The 17,807-nt window shown below is 45.0% G+C and overlaps 1 protein-coding gene across 2 annotated transcripts in view; it reads right to left on the bottom strand.

Annotated features, from left to right (window-relative positions):
- WNT11 (Wnt family member 11) overlaps nt 1-17,444 on the bottom strand; it is a 29,665-nt gene extending 12,221 nt beyond the window's left edge. Inside the window, exons 1-5 of one of the 2 annotated variants that reach the window (XM_021532429.3) lie at nt 17,412-17,444; nt 14,038-14,258; nt 4,672-4,907; nt 3,831-4,108; nt 2,072-2,364 (exon numbers count right to left, since the gene is read on the bottom strand). In XM_021532429.3, the coding sequence (XP_021388104.1) occupies nt 2,072-2,364; nt 3,831-4,108; nt 4,672-4,907; nt 14,038-14,120 (890 nt within the window). In that variant the 5' untranslated portion in view covers nt 14,121-14,258; nt 17,412-17,444. Of the gene's footprint in view, nt 1-2,071; nt 2,365-3,830; nt 4,109-4,671; nt 4,908-14,037; nt 14,259-17,411 lie in introns of those variants that run through there. The other variant, XM_077790944.1, reaches the window with a different exon arrangement.
- Between the last annotated feature and the right edge of the window lie 363 nt (nt 17,445-17,807).

Below are 17,807 nucleotides of genomic sequence, written 5' to 3'. Positions count from 1 at the left end.
ATGGACTGTAATGAAAACAAACCCAATCACACACGACCTTAAAACTTGGCCTGAGTGATGCCTGAAGCTCAGCGTGGGACTACTCACCCTCCTCCCCTCCCCTGGCCATCACCATCTTGCACATCTGAGAATGAGGAGTATTTTTTTGACAAGTTCCTTTTGAAAGTCATCCCCTCCCACCTTAATATCTTGGTCTTCTAAATCCTTACTTAATCTCACTTCCTGTGGACCCTTGGCTGGCGGGTTCACAGTCATGGATGTCGTCCATCTCGGGATAAACAGACGCCTGCAATACACATTTTCCTTTCCTCAGAAGGAAAAAAAAATCATTCAGGACCTTTACATATTTCTCATCCCTAGATGGGATAAAAAGTTGAAATCTGATGTAAAATAAGATTAGATGAAGAAGTCACACCTCCCTGTCCCTTGAAAGGATTTCAGCTCAAGGAAAATGTTTTACTTGGCAAATCTGTAATTAATTCAACTTAGTTTTGACACAACCTGTTCATTTAATGTAATTCTTATAAAATTAATTTCCAAATCATCTTCACCAATTTTTTTCCTTGCAAAACAGAAAGGCACAACAAAGAGGTCATTTTCAAGGCACAAGTATGTCAAAATCCATACAAATCCACAAAATCTTCACTTCCACTAAGATGACATTTTCTTTCAGAAACTTGTTTCAATACATGCTTTTCCCTAGCTATTCTTAGTGACTTATAAACATCTTCACTTGCTAATTAATGCTCCACTGCTGAATTGGTGATAAAGGCCAGTCTGGTATTCCCACCACAGAGCTGTCAGATACGTGCCAATGTAGAGCAGTCCAGACATTGAGGTCAGAGGATACAGGACATTAACTGTCATAAAACACCAGGGGACAAAAAAGACTCACTCAGCTGTCTTATCTACTGATCCAGTTACATGTTGATGCAAAAATCACAGAATCATTTAGGCTGTAAAAGCCCTCTAAGATCATCAAGTCCACAGCACTGCCAAGCCCACCACTAACTCATGTCCTCAGCTGCCACATTCCCACATGCATGTATAGTTTATCTTGTCTGCATCTGGATCATTTAATTTCAGCAAAATCTTCTCTCCATTGAACCATAATAGTCCAAATACAAGTATGTCCACTGCATTAAAAGGAAGGCATCCCAAAATAGGCCAGGCAGGTACTCCTTGTCACTTGCCTGAGCCTCCACCATGAAGTAACAGAAAGAGCCAAGAAGAATTATGACAACTATCTAAAGAAAGGTAAACCAGCCAGAGAGGTTGAAATCCAGCCATTGCAGCTACCAAACAAAAATCAGGAAAATTCTAGAAACATACACTTTTTTGGTTGTTGATGGTTCAGCTCTAGAGAGATCATATGGGTCTGCACATCTAGAGCTGCTCAGATTATTGAAATGTTGAATTAGTTGGTCTTGGAGGAAATTAAACAGATGGTAGGAAGAGAAAAGCGTGTCTCTGCCTGTGAAAGGCATGTATGCTGCCCAGTGGAGGTAGGACTTGACCATAATGACCTTAAATCCTCAATATTAATGCAATAAAGAAATTCCTCTGCAGAGTCATAAGCAATACAAACACACCTGAACCTTTAATATGCAGTAGAAGAAAAACAAAAATTAAATATCATCTTTGCAGGTTTGGGGTGGTTTTTTTTAAGGCAATCTGAGAATGCTGGTTCTAACTGGGTTAACATTTGCCTACTTAGGGGAGCCTTAGAGTAACAACTCTTCTAATCAGCAGTGACTGCGAGAAATTACTGAGGCTCAGCACAGTATAAAGCAGCTGCTTGGTCCTTACAAGTTGTCATGGAGGTAAGCTGCCCAGGGAATTTTGAAATGTATCTTGTGCCTGATTGTGTAATGGAAAATGTGTTAGCAAGCCCTGTCTTAGCCACAGTCATCAGGGTTAGGAATTGGTAAACTATATTGTGTGTTAGAGATGTGCTTTACCTGCATGTACATGTCACCTCCTTGATTGCCCCTTACTCATACCTGTTCCCCTCTTGCCCTTTCCTCTTTGGGGTCAGAGTACAGTGAGTACCCACTGCAGAAGTCCTCACCTGTCCTGGGTCCCATGTGACCCCACTTTTTCATTCTTCATGCAGAAATCAGGTGAGCTCTGCAGGTAAATCAGCTCTGTCTCTTTGACTGGCCTGATGTCAATGTCCTTCGGCACAAGGTATTTGCGTGTGCCCATGGGCCGGTGAACAACCTTGGTGGCAGATAAATATTTGGTTTTGAGGTCCAGTGCAATGTCTCGCAATTCTTGAAGGCCTTTCCAACAGGTCTTGATAGAGCATGACCCAGACACTCCATGGCACTTACATTTCATTTCAAGAGAGGCTTTCAAGACCTGCAAAAAGGAATGCAGAAGTTAGGAAATTACCTCCTCTTACAGCCAAACATCCCACAAGCTTGCTAATGAAAGTACTTCTTAGCAGGAACTGCTATAGGAAAATACTACTGTTCCCATTTCTGCACAGGCAGTCTAGAGTAGCTACTTTGAAAGAGAATGAGATCCTACAGCTCTTTGGTGATCACTGTCAGTCCAGGACTACTTTCACAAGGGCTCCTTTGTGGCCAGAAGACAGAAGAGTATTTTTGATTTTGATTACATATCTATATTGGGCTCCATTTCCACTCTCTAAATTCCTAAGGAGATGACTATCAAAACATTCCATAAATAGATAATTAACATCAATTTCAATCTCCAGCAGCTTTGGGCTTTGGTAAGAGAGATGCCATGGCTTTGTTGAATTCAGTGTACTCTCCCCCTGCCTTTCTGCTGGTCATGGGGCCAAAACAGCCTCTTACTTTGACTCTGTACTATTCTCATTTCAGTGGGACATGGCAGGATGCTGCCAGGAAGGGCTGAATGCACCAGCCATAGCAACGCAATATCCCAAACAAAAATTTGCCCTTTGCAATTGAAACAAAAAGTCAAGACATTACAAAAATAAAATCTAAAAAACCTCAAACCCCAAGCAAACAAACCAAATAGTGTGGGAATAGTAGGAAAAAAAAACAAAACAACAAAGAGCTAGAGAGGGAAACTTCAGCATGGTTGTGCTCTGCAAAGGTAGACTCAGCCTGTAGCTACACAGCAAGCTCCCAATGAGCTCAGCATGCTCCAGGTTTGTCTGCACAGGCAACCCTGGAAAGACCAAGCTGTGCAGGAGGAGCAGCCTATGGAACCACTGGAGCCTCAGAGATGAGTGCAGGGGTCAGTTTTATAGCACCCCCCATCCATTTCTTAAGTTGTATGGAGGGCTGCTATAGGGATTTGCACACCAGGGGCTGCACATGGTAAATATTATCCCTCCACTGGATGCAAGCTGTGGCAAGCAACTTGTGCCAGCTATTATAATAATCACTAGAATAGCAGTTTAAAAAGGAAAAAAAAAAAAATCCTTCCTGCTTCCTGCAGGGATGGCTGGAGGCAACTGCTGCTGGATGCATCTGGCAGATGATAATCCTGCACATTTACACAGCACTTCACCCCCACAATGCCCTTGGCAGAGCACAATGGGACCCAACCCAACCACCCCTCCTGGGGTAGGCAGAGCCAGAGCCAACGCTGACTGCAACAGGTAGCAATGAGACATCCCACCCACGGTTAAACAGGGCTAATAATAGCATTTGGGACACCCTGAGTCACAGGGTGAGTTGTACAGCTACAATTTTCAGCAGGCTAAAGGACTTCAGAGTAATCTTTGAGAAACCTGCTCCTTTCACTAGCTGATAGAGACACTGAACCTCACCAAGTGACCAACACTACAGATGATTGTACAAGTACAATAACTCTTGTGGATTTGTTACCTGTCTCCCTACTTCACTGTTGTGCAGATGCATCAGTTTATTGGCTTGTGATCCTGATTTTTTCATCTTCATGGGAGCATCTGAAAATTTGGACCCCATGATAAGACCATAGTTGAGGTTGTCTGCACATCCTCCCCATCGATACCCAGGTCCAGGTGTCTCACCTGGGATGGGACCACAGGAACAGCCAGGGAGGTCCCCGGTGGTGCAGGCTCTGGCAATGGTGTGGCTGATGGCAGCAGCAGAGAGGGCATATACAAATGCTGACTCCCTTGTGCCTGAAAGAGACAAGAACACCATCTCAGCCTCCTGGGCCAGATAAACGTTCCCAAAAAAAAGACTCACACTGTCTGTGTCCCACAGAGCAGCCAACACACCAACTCACTGCAGCTGAGATGTCCCATGGCACCACTAGCTTGGAGCACATCTAAGTGAACTTTTCAACATAAGACAAAAGCCCAGCAGGACAAGGAGTCACATGGATTTAGGCATCTTGTTCATTGTGGTGTGATTTGCTCTTGAAGCAGGTGGTTAAGCCCTCCCGTGGACTCTCCTGCCTCCTTTTGCTCCTGTGCTTGTCCCATGACTCCCAGTGGGATGAGCAGACCAGAATGGTGGTCTGCTTTCTAAGAGCCGTGGTAGACAAGGTGTTGGATCCAAGAGCTTCTGGGCATGACTGGCACTGTAATGATGAATGTGGTCTCAGAGAACAGGACAAGTGGGCTTTGTTGTCCCTCCATGCTCCCAGAAGCAAGACCCTTCCTGTCTCCAGCACACACACACACACACAGAGGCTGACTCTACTGACTCCAGTCCCAGCTGAGCCAGCAGTGATGTTTACCTCTCTCTAAGTCCAGCAGGTAGTTAGGGGCCAACTCTATTGAAGAGCAGTTCCACCGCATGTCTGAGAAGGTTTTACGGCAGGTCTTTATCACTTCCCGGGCTGCCTGAATAATGGTCTGCATCAGCTCCAGGTTGCTGCGGCACAGCTGCACCTGAGAAACCACCAGGCCTTCAAGCTGCTTGCAGTGCTGGGTTTGATTCAGGGCCAAAGCCAAAGAAGTCTTGGACAGAGCTCTGAGAAGACAAGCACATGCAGAAAAGCATTAAAACAGTCTAGTCGCCTACGTTCACCTGACTTAATTAAAGCTTTCTGTAAATAGGTGCTTAGATAAACCCGGTGAGAAAGATGAGCAGCTATGAAAAGTGATTTATCCTGTATAAAGTACGTGTTTAAGGTAGGTGGGAAGAAACACCCTTTGGCAGTGTGCAATTCTCTCCCTTATTGAGGGAAGTCTGCACAAAGCTCCAGGGTATATGTCAAGTCAACTGCATGTGTAAATCCTATGGGGAAGGTTTTTTTGCTGAAAAATGAAGAGCATAGACCTCTCAACAGAGTGAAAAATGACCCATCAGTTCCATGATAATAGAAATCTGGGTTCTCCAAGACTGTGGCATTTGGGAAAAAAAAGCAACGTTGGTGCTTATCAGTATTTTGTATTCAGCATCTGTCTCACACACTCTCAAAGGATTATGCTAAATGTCGTGTAATTAATTATGGAGAAAAGCCCCTGCAAGGCCTAGGGGAAAATCATCAAATTTGCAAAACATATGCTTTCACTTAGAGTTAATACCAAGGTCCTCTACTGATTCAATCATTGTTGCAGATAGATAAGTCTGTTTCTCTAGTCTCCAAAAACCACAGTGCAAAAGCTCAGTGGGAGTATGTGCAGAGAGAGTACCACAGTCAAATCTCAGAAGGGATCCATGAATACCAGCACATATGTTACCATGGAAGAAAAGAACAACATCCCACAGTGGTGGTTCTTCTACTGTCCAATTGCCAACTTTTCCAGGTTAAAAAAGAACAAAGGCTGACATGCATCTTACATGCCGTACTCTTCTTCCCTGAGCACCCACAAAATCAGCAGAAGCCTAGTGTGTAACTCTCTTTGTATCTTTTTGGCTTTCTTAGGATAGTCATAAAAGTTATGCATTCCCATAAAATAACTTTCTAGCAGGCTGAATAATATGATGGCATCTGATCCTGGCAGCACAACTGTAACACTTATTTCCTTCTGTCCTTGTTAAATGTATTGGCTTTCAAATTCATCCCAAGCCATCTTGGTTAGTTTGGCTTATTAGCAAACACATTTTGGGGTGCATTTCACTTTATTGCTGTAATATCCACATTCTTCAGGAGTTAAATGAGATGGAAACAGAACTAAAATTGAGCCCTAACAAAATCTGGAGGTATTTAATCCTTGCTGGGGATGAATAGGCCTGCACTGACAAATTCCCAGGTGACTGGGAGTTTGGCATTTCTGGCACTAGATAAACAGCGGCAAACTTGGAAGGGAAACCACCGTTCTGCCAGCTATATAAATATATACTTCATACTTGTATTTAACAGGTCTGTTAAACATACTGCAAGCAGAAGTCATTGCTAGTGAATTTCAAGAGAAAGGAAAAAGTGGTGGACTTGGCAGTGTTAAGTTATTGGTTGGACTCAGTGATCACACACGTCTTTTCCAACCTAAATGATTCTATGATTTAATAATCAGAAATTCTGCCCTGCAGTTCATCTCGTTCCCAAACCTACTGGTGTTCATACAAGGTTCCTTGTTTGGAGAGGGACCCCTCCAGAAGGCAACTCATCCTGCCTTAGATGTGAACCTGAGCTAGTGGAGAAATAACTTGTTGGTGATATACTGGGTATTCAGGCACCTCAGAGAGATCATGTCTTTGAAGGACATGAGTCTCTGAATAGTATGACTGTCACCTGACTGCAAACCTCTACAGTGTGGACCTCACAGTAGTCCTTCAGGATCCTTTAGCTCATGGAAAGCAAAAAGCCATATCTAGGAAGTAGTTAGCCTTTAGTGCTTTTGAGAGCTATAGTAAGATACCATCAAGACTTAAAAGTGCTCATTTTCTGTTCCATATAGGAAATCCAGAGGACCCAGATATTTGAATGGTATAAACGCAGAGCTTGAATGAGATATGAGCACTTGACACCAGGTATCAGTGAAAATTTATCCCAGAAATTCTATCAGCAACTCCCAGGAATGAGCTGAAACACAAATCAGGCAAGAGACCAAAGCAGCTCATCAGTAATATAAATGATAAAAACTCCAGCATAGCATGTTCCAGCAGGAAGGGAAGCAAGCAAGGTGTGGCAGGAGCGGTGAGATAACTTCACAGCCTGAGCTTCAGGCAAATTAGGAACATTCCAAGTCTCTGAGAGAGGCTGTACTACAAGGCAGCAGATCAGTTTTCTAATCAGACATGTTGAGTGTCACTTGAGAGGCCTTGGAATGTTTTGGCTGACCCTCCAGAAGGATGCATATATCTCCTAGGTCCTACACTACATTTTCTGATCCTTTATAGAGGTCTTCAGCCTCTCTAAAGGGCCTGGAAGGCTACATTGAGGTACCCCTATCTCACTTGTTACAGACAAGTCATGAATAGCATGAACAACTATCTACAGGTAGGGATGTAAGCAGAATTCAGACTGAAACTCATCCTCAGTGTGCAAAAAAGGGATGTGATGCAATGAGACTGCATTATTACAGATGGCTTGAAGTGATCACCATTAGACAAGGAGTTTTATAGTGCAACAAGAAAACAATTTACTTCATGGAAGAGGGAAAATACCTTCTGATAGGTGAGAACTCAGTAAATGGCAAAAATGGCTGTTTGTCATAGAATGAGCTGAGCTCCAGGAAGCCTTCTAAGAATAAAACTGTGAGATGCAGGAAGGTGTTTTTTGAGCATCTCCAGGCCTGAACTTCATGTCTTTGCTTATGAGAACCTATAATTGGAAACATCTCCAAGCATTGGGAGGAAAAATTAAAAGGTAATGGAGATGGAAAAGAAAACTCAGTTACTGTAGTCACTTGCTGAGACTGAAACATCTATAAATCACAGATCAGGAATGTGAGAGGCCTATTAGGTCATCTATTCCATCCCCTGACAACCTAGGTTTGCCCAGTCTCTGTCCCACATTTAGGAATATCTTCTCACTCCATGTCTCTCTAAACTGTCCCTGTGGAAATGCACCACCCCTCCCTGCTTTCTAAATTCTGTCAGCATCAGGGGATGGATACCCACTGCCCAACACCATTATTGGGAAAACAGTATCTATTTGTGGAAAGAAAAACATCCCACAGTAGAGGCTGGTCCATGGTAAGACTTGGTGGTGGGTCTCTGGCCTGTCTTCACACAGTCTCCACTGATCACCAGCACCAGGAGGGAAACTGGAGCCAATGGGGCATTGCCAGCCTTAAAATCCAGCCCTCAAGGGCATAATTAGAAGAACATCCTTCATTCCTCAACCTGGGAAAAAAATCCCTGACAAACATCTTTCTGTGGATGAACACCCTTCATCTGAAAAAGGGATTTTACCTTCTTTCACCCTGGAAATACTGTTTTTCACTGTTTCATCCTGATAACATTCTCACTTAATTCTCCTGCCCCATCCTTCAAACTACAGACAACCAAGGGGTGGTTGTTTCAGGGTTTTAAAAAATACATGTATTTGATCCATCCCTTTAAATAAACAGGGTCTAAACCAAACATCTCCTGATCTATATATAACACAGCAGGTCCTTATATTGAAGTTCTAGATACTGACAGAAAACCATGAACATAATTACAAAGGAAACATGCAAAGATGGATCATGACATTCATTTACTCTTTTATTATCTCAGGCAGTTATTAAATTCATTTGAAAACATTAATGCTCTGCAGTGTTAGGTCCCTTGAGAGGTATGGGCCCATTCCTACATGTTTGGGACCCATGAGAGGACTATTCATAGAAAATGCAGGTTAGGAAGAAGCACCTTCAGATGTCAGCAGATATCAATGAAAGTCATATATTATTTGGTTTACAAGGTACCCTGTGAGTATCCTGGTCAAGACAAAGGGAGAAAAACTCCTTCAATTGTGCAGCAAAGCATTGGTGTCCTTTAAAACACCCTTGAAGGGTGGAAGAATCTTCTCCCTGAAGGCATCTCCCCACCCTCCCTTGTGTGACATGATCTGCAAAAGTCTCACAAAGGGACTGATGGTGAAACTGTGAACTTCTACTCCAAATTACCAGCTTTGCTTTCTGAAAAGGCATTCTTTTTTATGCCCATTCCTAAACTCCTTAATCTTGCAGGGATATGGGTGACACAAAAAGATTTAGACAAAATTACGTGGCTGTGGAGAGTGAAGTATGTGGTAAACATTAATAAAGAGAGGCAGAGATTGAGGGTTCTTTTTGTATTTGATCTCATTGAAGGTTTTTAATCTGCAGAAGCCTCATTTTCTCAGGTTTTCCTCTGGAAAAAGCTTGCAGGGATGTTATAATAACATTGTCTAAGCTTCTTAAGCTTCTGGTAGTCAAAGGCAGCCCATGCCCCTGCCACCCGGCCCTGCATCAGTTCTAGTCTGGGAACCACAAGTCCTGAGAAAGACACCATATCCCCTGGTAAATTCTTCCCCTGTTTCTGCAAGTGCTTTTTAAACAGAGAAATAGGATTTACATGATTAAAAAAAAAATAAAAAAGAAAGAAAGAAAAAAGAAGAGGAAGAGAGAGAGAAGTGTATGTGTGGGGAAACCAACTCTGAACTAAAAGCTTAAAATAAGAGCTGTTTTCAGACATGGTGCCAAATGCAGTGCTGGCAGTAGTGGGCACAAGGCTGTTGACTTCATGCCCAAGCTTGAATGAAGTCAATGCCAGCAGTGAGTTGGCTCACTGAGTGCTGAGGAAGGCCATGGAGCTTTGTCAACTTTTCCTGAACTGCCTATGGAGCGAAGAGCAAACTTCAAAGATATGGTACTCCCCTTTTCTCACCCCCAGCCTACTCCCCTCCTGCCATCCCCATCCTGCAGCTCTTTCACAGCAGCTCATCTAGCAGTCCCTTGCCAGGCAGACAGTCTCCTCAGAGGCGCCCGTGTCTCCACGTCCCAGCTCCCTCCCACTACTTTTTGAAGGAGACAAGCAGGAGCTGCCAGAAACACAAAATCTTTCCATTTTCTCCCCTGCTTTTTGCTGGCTGCAGAAGGGCTGCTCAAGGTTGGTGGGCTGGGGGACATCCTGTGTTCACCAAAAGGTGTGGTTAAGCTACCTTTTGCTTCTGAAGGGCTGCAATTTAACCAAAGGAATTGTGCAGCAGTGGCTGGGAATGGAGCTCAGCTGGGGATTGCTCCAGAGCACGTGAGACATAATTGGTCAAATTATGTGACCAATTATGTCCGCACACAATGCGGACAGGCAGAGACTTCCTGAAGTGACCAAGCTCCACCTAAAAATGATGGTATTCCTAATGCCAGCACTTGCCATACTGGGCATATTCTGCAAGCCATGAAAAAAAAAAAAAAAACAACAAAACAATAAAAAATACAACAAACCAAACAAAACAAAGAAAAAAAATCCAAACAAACAAACAAAAACCAAACCAACCAACCAAACAAACAAAAAACTAGCCCAAACCACTTGCTGTGTTTGGCTTATGTACAACCACATTGAAGGAGACATTCAGTACAGAGGGACAGAGGAAATACCAATCTCTGTGGAGGCAGAGGTGCCTCAGAAGCTACTCCGTGCCTGGACATCCCAACATCTGCACACCTTTGGGGCATGCACATCTGGCTGCAGCTCCCTCTAGTGCTCATCTGTTTTTCAGTTCTACCCAAATAAGTTGCTCCAGCACCTCCTTGGTCAAACCCAAGCTATCCTGGGAAAGCTATGGGGAAGGTGATAGAATTACTAGATGCATTGGCCCTAAGACATATCTCATGGAAACCAATGGCTGCCTCACCTTCCCAGCCACTCTGACAGAACAACACTGAGCACCACAAAATGATGTAAACTCCCCACATACCTGCTTTGCTGTAAGGATGGGAAAAATAAGATACAAGGTCTCATATACGTTGATGAGAAAGGCTGTATCCCCACAACAATCCTGATCCAGCAAAGATCTGGAACCATACTCTGGAACCATACTCTGGATTTACACATGACTAGCTCTCTAGTGCTTAGATGAAAGAGCACAAGATATGAAATTTTTCCAGCAAGAGAAATGCTTACAAGAGCAAGAGCATGTATACAAGATGCTGACTGTCCACACACCAATGGATGTTTGGTGAGGCCCAGCATCAACTTCAACAGATAGAGATTTGTACCACAGAACTCATAAAAATAAGCCAAGCAAAATAAAATAAATAATTTCTTTTTTTACCTTCGCCCTGCTTTTAATGATTTTCAGGGCATATTTGTGTTACTGAGAAATCCTAAATGGCTGACAATTGTTTTTCTTCTTCCCCTCCCCCTGCAATTACAGCACACACTGAATCAAAATTAAATGTCCTATCACCTTTCATATCAGTCACTCGCTCATCTGCAGGCTGGTGAAACCCACCTCCTTATCTCTCCCCTCTCCTCTAAAATCCTCTTTGAAGTTCGCCTCTGGCACCATGTGTACAAAAATTATGCAGCAGGCAGACTGGTGAGAAAATCCCACAGCTGAAAACATCACATAGCACTTTCTTCCTTCTTCATCCTATTGTTATTCCCCACCTCTCTGTTCACGAGCAAGAGAAGGAAGGAGCAGATTTCAATTATATGGCACCCAGAATCTGAGTTCAGAGCTGGGATAAGCAGGTTTGAGGTATTACTTGGTATTTGGTACTGTGTTTGCCAAGAACTTACCCATGCAGTTTCTAAGGACAGTCCCTGAGCCCCAAGAAAAGAGAGTGATGGGGAGTGGGGAAAATTAGCCTGTGTTTCTGTAGGAAAATAAGGGTGGGTAAATGAGGAGAAACAGCAAATTGAAAAAAAAACCAAACATAATTTTGTGAATTTCCAGCTACCATCATCCCAGTTGCAAAGTGCTGTGGACAGAGAGTGCAGGTCTCTGCCAAGTTTTAAACAGGTGTGAGGGGAGCTCAGTGCTGCATCTGCATGCCATTCATGCTTCAAATACCACTTTAATCCTAGCTTTCATCTTTCAAACTCACTTTTTGATAGGGGGGATAATTCTGCTGGGAAGTAGAGGAGCAGCAATTGTGGTGTCTTGCCTCCAACTGCGTCTCCCCCCACTCATCCCCAAAAACTCCCCCCACTCATCCTCGAAAACAACCCTTGCAGCTTAACCACTTAGCAGCCAAAAGGCTGCTTTTGACAGCAAAGCCATTAGGGGCCTTTCCCTGCCTCCCAGCATTTTTCATGTCTGTGGTTTGTCACCATACTATCAGATTCCTTCTGGAGCTCATCTCCCCTCTGCTCTTCAAAGGAACCCAAGCCCTTCACTCATGATTAAGCATCATGCTTAAGTGGGACACCAATGCCAAGCATATGGACAAATCCCTCCAGTCAGTCATGGTTCTATACATAAAAGCCCTGATGAATCAGGGTGCCACCAAACAGCTTTATTTCTGTGCTGCAGAGAAATAAATGTTGCAAAGGACATGAGCATCTTGCTAAATGTCCTTCAGAAAGGAGATGCCTGCCTTTTCTGGTGCTGGATATAAGCAGAGCTGAGACCCTAAATACTGCAGGAAGTTGGCAGAAACAAGTGCCTGGGTTATGTAATTGAGATCTTGCTGACTACTACAAGGTGTAAAGCCAAGGCAGTTAAGAGCAAACCAGATCCTTACTCTCCTCTACTTCCAAGAAGGTCCTTAGAGTATGGAGACAGCAGATCAAAGATTATGGAATGGGTTGGAAGAAACCTTGAAAATCATCTAGTTCCTATCTTCCTGCCATAGGCAAGCATGCCACCTTGAAAGATGCCCTAAAGTAGGTGACTATTCCTCCCACTTGACCATGTGCATTTAAACACCCTATGGAGAGATTCACTATGCTTCTCTTTATGGATATAAAAGACAGATGTGTGGCCTCTGGCAGCTCCCTGCAGTATGCAGCATTGCCAGAGGTTCTCACTTGCATTTCTGCTTGATATCTCTGTTTGGAGAAGATGAGTTGCCATCTGGAAGATCCTCTCTTCCCTGACTGCATGATGGAGAGTAAAAACACTGGCTCCAACCAAAAGTGACCTCAAGGCTTTTGCAACATCTTAAATACCGGGGTGTAACAAGGGGAAAGGGACGCCCATTGACCAATGTCAATGGGGATCTGGGGGAGTGGAAGGTGAAAGGATAGACAGATACAAAAACCAATGGGGGAAACCTAAAGGAGGACCCCTGGCCCTCATCCAATCCCTCGATGCCCAGGGTAGAAGATTCTGGAAGAACGGGGTGGGAAGCCGAGTGATGGACAAGGTACCCGGGAGGGGAGAGGGGAGTCACAAAGCATTTTCAGGAAGATTGGCACTGAGGGATTGGGAGAAAATTGGGGTGGAGGGGCAAATCATTACAGAACTGTTACAGAAATATAAAAACACAATACAACATATATTATTGTGCCTTTTTTACTACCGAAGATGCTCATTTGAGGCAAACCCATATTCCCTTATTTATTTTGTGCCCAGCACCAAACCCTAGTAGAAAAGACAGATCACTTATCAAGGTCATGAAACCAGATTGGCTTTGGAGTGGCCTGTTTGTTTATTTTGCAGCAAGCAACTGATTGCTTGTTTAAGCAAAGAAATGAGATGGTGATGTTTTCACTTTGGAGTACATTACCTCCAAGGAAACTCAACCCTGATATGACGACAGTCCCTGGTATTTCTTTACCCTCCTCCCTCCTCCTCACCTCATTTTTAACACCCTTCACAAAATCCAAAGGTTAAAAGGTCCATGTTATCTGTCAAGCATCCTTTGTGGTTGGAGATGGGCAGCATTATCTCAGCTGCCATCCCCACTGCCCTCAGTTCCTACTCAGCACAACCAGTGGTCCTGGTGGGAGAGTTTCCCAGCATAGCAGGAGCTAATGCTAGAAGCTTCATGAGCCACTTAATGAATGCTCATGGGAGCATTCAAGTGTGTGCCTTTCCCTTGGTATCAATGAGGAGAAACAAAAAAAAAAAAAAAACAAATAAGCCTAAATCATGCATATTTTAGAAAGAAAATGCAGACATTGTTAGCATAAGCCCGTAGTACACACACTTGACATCAATCAGTGCCTGGAGAATTGCAGTGCTTGCTGCTCTTTAAGCAGTTTACAGCATACCTCAAGCAGCAGTTGTACAAACAGGTAAGAGACCAGCAATTCCTACAGAAACATTAAAAATGAAGAGATAGAGCCAGATACTCACATCCATTTTATCCCATAGCAAAGCCCTGTCTGCAGAATCAACAACAGAAAACCAGCTAAGAAAAATCGCAGACTTGGCTTCATTTTCTCCACCTTCTCCTGCCAGCCAAAGGAAATCAGCTTCTCCAAAGAAATATTTTTCTAAAAAAGGAGTTTTCTTAATATTTTGTGCAATGTATTTTCCTTCAGTTTGGGTATGGATTGTTCTTGGAGATAAAGAACCTGAAAAGAGAAAGAGCTACGGTTAACTCTGAAGTTTAGCAAGCCACTGTGACAGAGAAATCGATTATCTAAACTGCAAAGGAGTGGCTTATGAATCATGAAAAGGTTTGGTTTATCCTTTCTTAGTCCCCTCCCTTGCCAAGTTTTGATACAACCTTTGGAGTGAACAGACAGAGAAACCGTATGGGTTGAATTACACAGAGTTATGGTCTGATTGTGTGTTTCCATTTAACCCTGCACATGGCAAGACTTCATTCACTGCTTCACTTTAATGTTTTTTTTTACTTCTCCTCTCCAAAAAGTTTGTGCAACTGCTTAGGAAGAAGAAGAAGAAAAAAGATAGATCTTTATATTAGCTCAAATCTTCAACTATTCATCTCTCCCTTTCCTCTCTCCAGATTTCTTTTTCCTCTCTTTTTCTGCAGAGAAGACAAATAATAAAAACTGCATTTCCCTACTTAATGCAGGTGTCCTTGCCCTGCAGGTGTTTCTCTCTGATCTGTCACAATAAATGCGTTTTGCTCTTTACCTCTTGCTTTTCTTCTCACCTCATTAACTCTGCCTCTCACTTCTTCCAAGTCCTTGGCACCTGGAGCTCACGGAAAAGGCTGCAACTTTGTAAACATAAAATCCCATTTTTGTCTCCAGGAAGCAGCAACAAAAGAGCTCTCAAGGATATCCCCACACCCCTTTTCTTTTTGGGTTGGGTTTTTTTTTTTTTTTCCCTTCTTCAGGCCAAACAGATAAACAAACCAGATGCAGGACTTTAATCCTTAGAGGGGTCCTCTCTGTCTCCAGGGCATGGCTTGCTTATTTTAGCAGCAGTATTAATAACAGTAAGTGGGTTTCCCTTCAGTTATTCACTTCAGACACTGCTCTGGGCTGCTTTTTGTGGTCTTTGCAGTGGTTTCCCATCCCATAAGAAAGACAATAGTAAAATAAACAGAAAAACCTGCCCACCACATTGCATCTCTGGAGTTTCACAACACATTGCATAGCACACTGGCACACGCAAACTATAACTGGGCATTTCCCCATAACACCCCCTCAAAGAGATTTGGGAAGAGACTGGGAATGGTTGGAGCAGTCAGCTTCACTTTGGGAAACCTCTTACCCTGGAAAAAGGGTATCCTACCTCATCCCCAGCTCTGGATTTGCCCAGCTGCAGCTCTCTGCCTAAATATTCTCATTTAGGGACCAAGTGGGTTGGGGGGAATGAATATTTCTGAGTGTTTTCTCTGCCATCTGCAGCGTATTTTTCTATTCAGGCTGCTTTTTGGCTGTCCCAACCCCAGTGCCTGGCATGAAGGGTTACTGGAGAAGTGCTGTTATTACAAAGAATTTTAATAACCTCTAGGGGCGAGTTCCTGGCTTCCTTGAAGTCCAAGACAAAACTGACTGCCTACAAGGGAGGCAGGTTTTCATTGCCATGGATTGTTGTTTTTTTTTTTTTTTTTTAATGCCAACTTGGATTTGGGTTTGATGCATCCCTTGAAGGCAGTGCTCTCATGAGTATCCAGGCATACATGCTTCTTGTTCCAGAGTATTTCTATATCTTTTAATCTTTGGGAGCCCTTTTCTTCCCACTGCTCTACAAGCACACTGGAAACTTTCAACCCTTAATCCTGCCCCTGCCTTTCAGTGTCTATTTAGATATTTCAGACCCCTTATCTCACCCCTGTGAACTGCTGGACAACATAGGAGTCGGGTGTAAAATGTCTCAGATGGTCTAAAATGCTCTCACTAAACCTGACCAGCCAACACCATTCACTACTCTCCCCCCCTGCCTTGAAAAAGTCACAGTTTGGGGTTTTTTTCAACCCCAGGAGTGGAAGAGAAATGATCTAATTCCTCCATACCTACCCAAAGAACTGCAGGTTTTGCGTGCAATTGCACCCCTTTTATTTGGAGAGGCAATAATGCCTTTTTCCACACAGTCCAACACAGATTACATTTGCAAGAGCAATTTGCAAAGAGACGGGTGGGACACACTTTGGAGCAGATGTGATCTTTACAGCTCTGGTGAGCTCTGGGTCATTGATCAAACCAACAGCAAGTGGCCTGTGGACTCCTAAAAACAGGAGCTGCTTTTAACTCAAAGCTCTCTTTTCTCTTCACCTCGAGGCTGTTTGCAGCCAGCCGCACTCTGGCACACAGAAAACACTCCCATCAGACACTTCCAAGACTCTGGACTCAGGGATAGGAGCAGGCAATTTTAACTGTACATAAAAGTGTGAGTATTCAGCTCACATTTTTCCAGGTTTCCCATCCAGGAAACAAAGACTCTCCTGCCAGCCTGCAACTCTCTCCAAGAGCACAGCAGCCAGGTTTAGGGGTAGCAGATCCCCAGATGACCTGCAGTGAGGAGTGGGAGCAGAGAAAAGGAATAGAGGGTGGTGGAGCTGATTCCAGCTGAAGGGTCTCACCTCTTCCTTGCTGCCTTCTGGATCTTCCTTCTCCCCTGCAGCCCCTGGGTGTCCCCACTAACCTGCAGCCTCCCGGACTACTCTCTCCTCTGCAGTCCTTGCATTGCCCTACGCATTTGCAGTTTCATGTCCCTCCTCTGCCACCAGCCCCTGGGTCTCCAGTCTCCCTTCACACTCGGGTGTCTCCTCTCCCCTGCAGCTCATCGGGCGCGGGTCTCTCCACCCTCTGGGTCTTCCTCCCCCCTCTGGGTCCTCCCCTCGTTCCTGCACTCACACTTCCCCTTGCCGGGTGTCAGGTCTCTTAATTCAGCCTCCGAGTCTCCTCCTTCCCGGTTTCCCCCGGGGTATCCCCTCTTCCTTGCAGACTCTCTGCCCTGCATTCCCTCGGTTCTCCCTGCCTCACGCATCCTCCCGGGTCTCCCTTTTCCTTGCAGTCCTCCGGGTCTCCCTTCTCTCTCGCAGTCTCCAAGCCGTCCCTCTCCCTGCCATTTCCTCGGTTTGCTTTGCAGCCTCTAAGAATTCTCTCTCCGTCGAACCCCCCGGCGTCTTCGTACTCCCACGCATCCTCCGGGACGCATCCCCTCTCCTTGGAATTCTGTCCACGCCTCGCAAAGCCCTGTTCTTGGCCAGCCCCGCACCTTCGGCGTTTCGAGGGGCTCCACCGAGCCGCTGTCCCCTTCCCACCTCTGCCGACAGCGGCTCGCACACCGCTGCGGTCCGCACTTACCTCCGCCCGGCCCAGGCTGCGCGGGGACCGGGGCCGCTCTGGCGGGGCGGCCCCCGGAGCCGCCTTATATGCGGCCCCTCTGCTTTCATATGCGGAGTGATGTCAGCTCGGATTAGCATAACAAAAGGCTCCGCGCCCCGCGGATGCCCCGGCGGGCAGGCCCGGGCCCCGCGGGGCTCCGCGCATCTCCCCTCCCGCAGCGCATCCCGCGGGAGCGGGGCCGGGCGCGGGGGACGGGACTCGGGGGGTGCCGGGGACCCGCAGGGACTCAGCGGTGTTATTCTAATGAGCGCTTAATGATTAACAGCGATTAGCGAACGGCGAGTTCGTGCTTTCGCCGGAACTTGAGCGTTCCCGGAGGCGCTCCGTGCTCGGAGCTCAGTGACGGCTGCCCCG

Source organism: Lonchura striata, chromosome 2, assembly GCF_046129695.1.
Source record: "Lonchura striata isolate bLonStr1 chromosome 2, bLonStr1.mat, whole genome shotgun sequence".
Taxonomy (NCBI): domain Eukaryota; kingdom Metazoa; phylum Chordata; class Aves; order Passeriformes; family Estrildidae; genus Lonchura; species Lonchura striata.
Note: the sequence above shows the minus strand (reverse complement) of the source record. Positions and strands in the feature narration are given on the sequence as shown.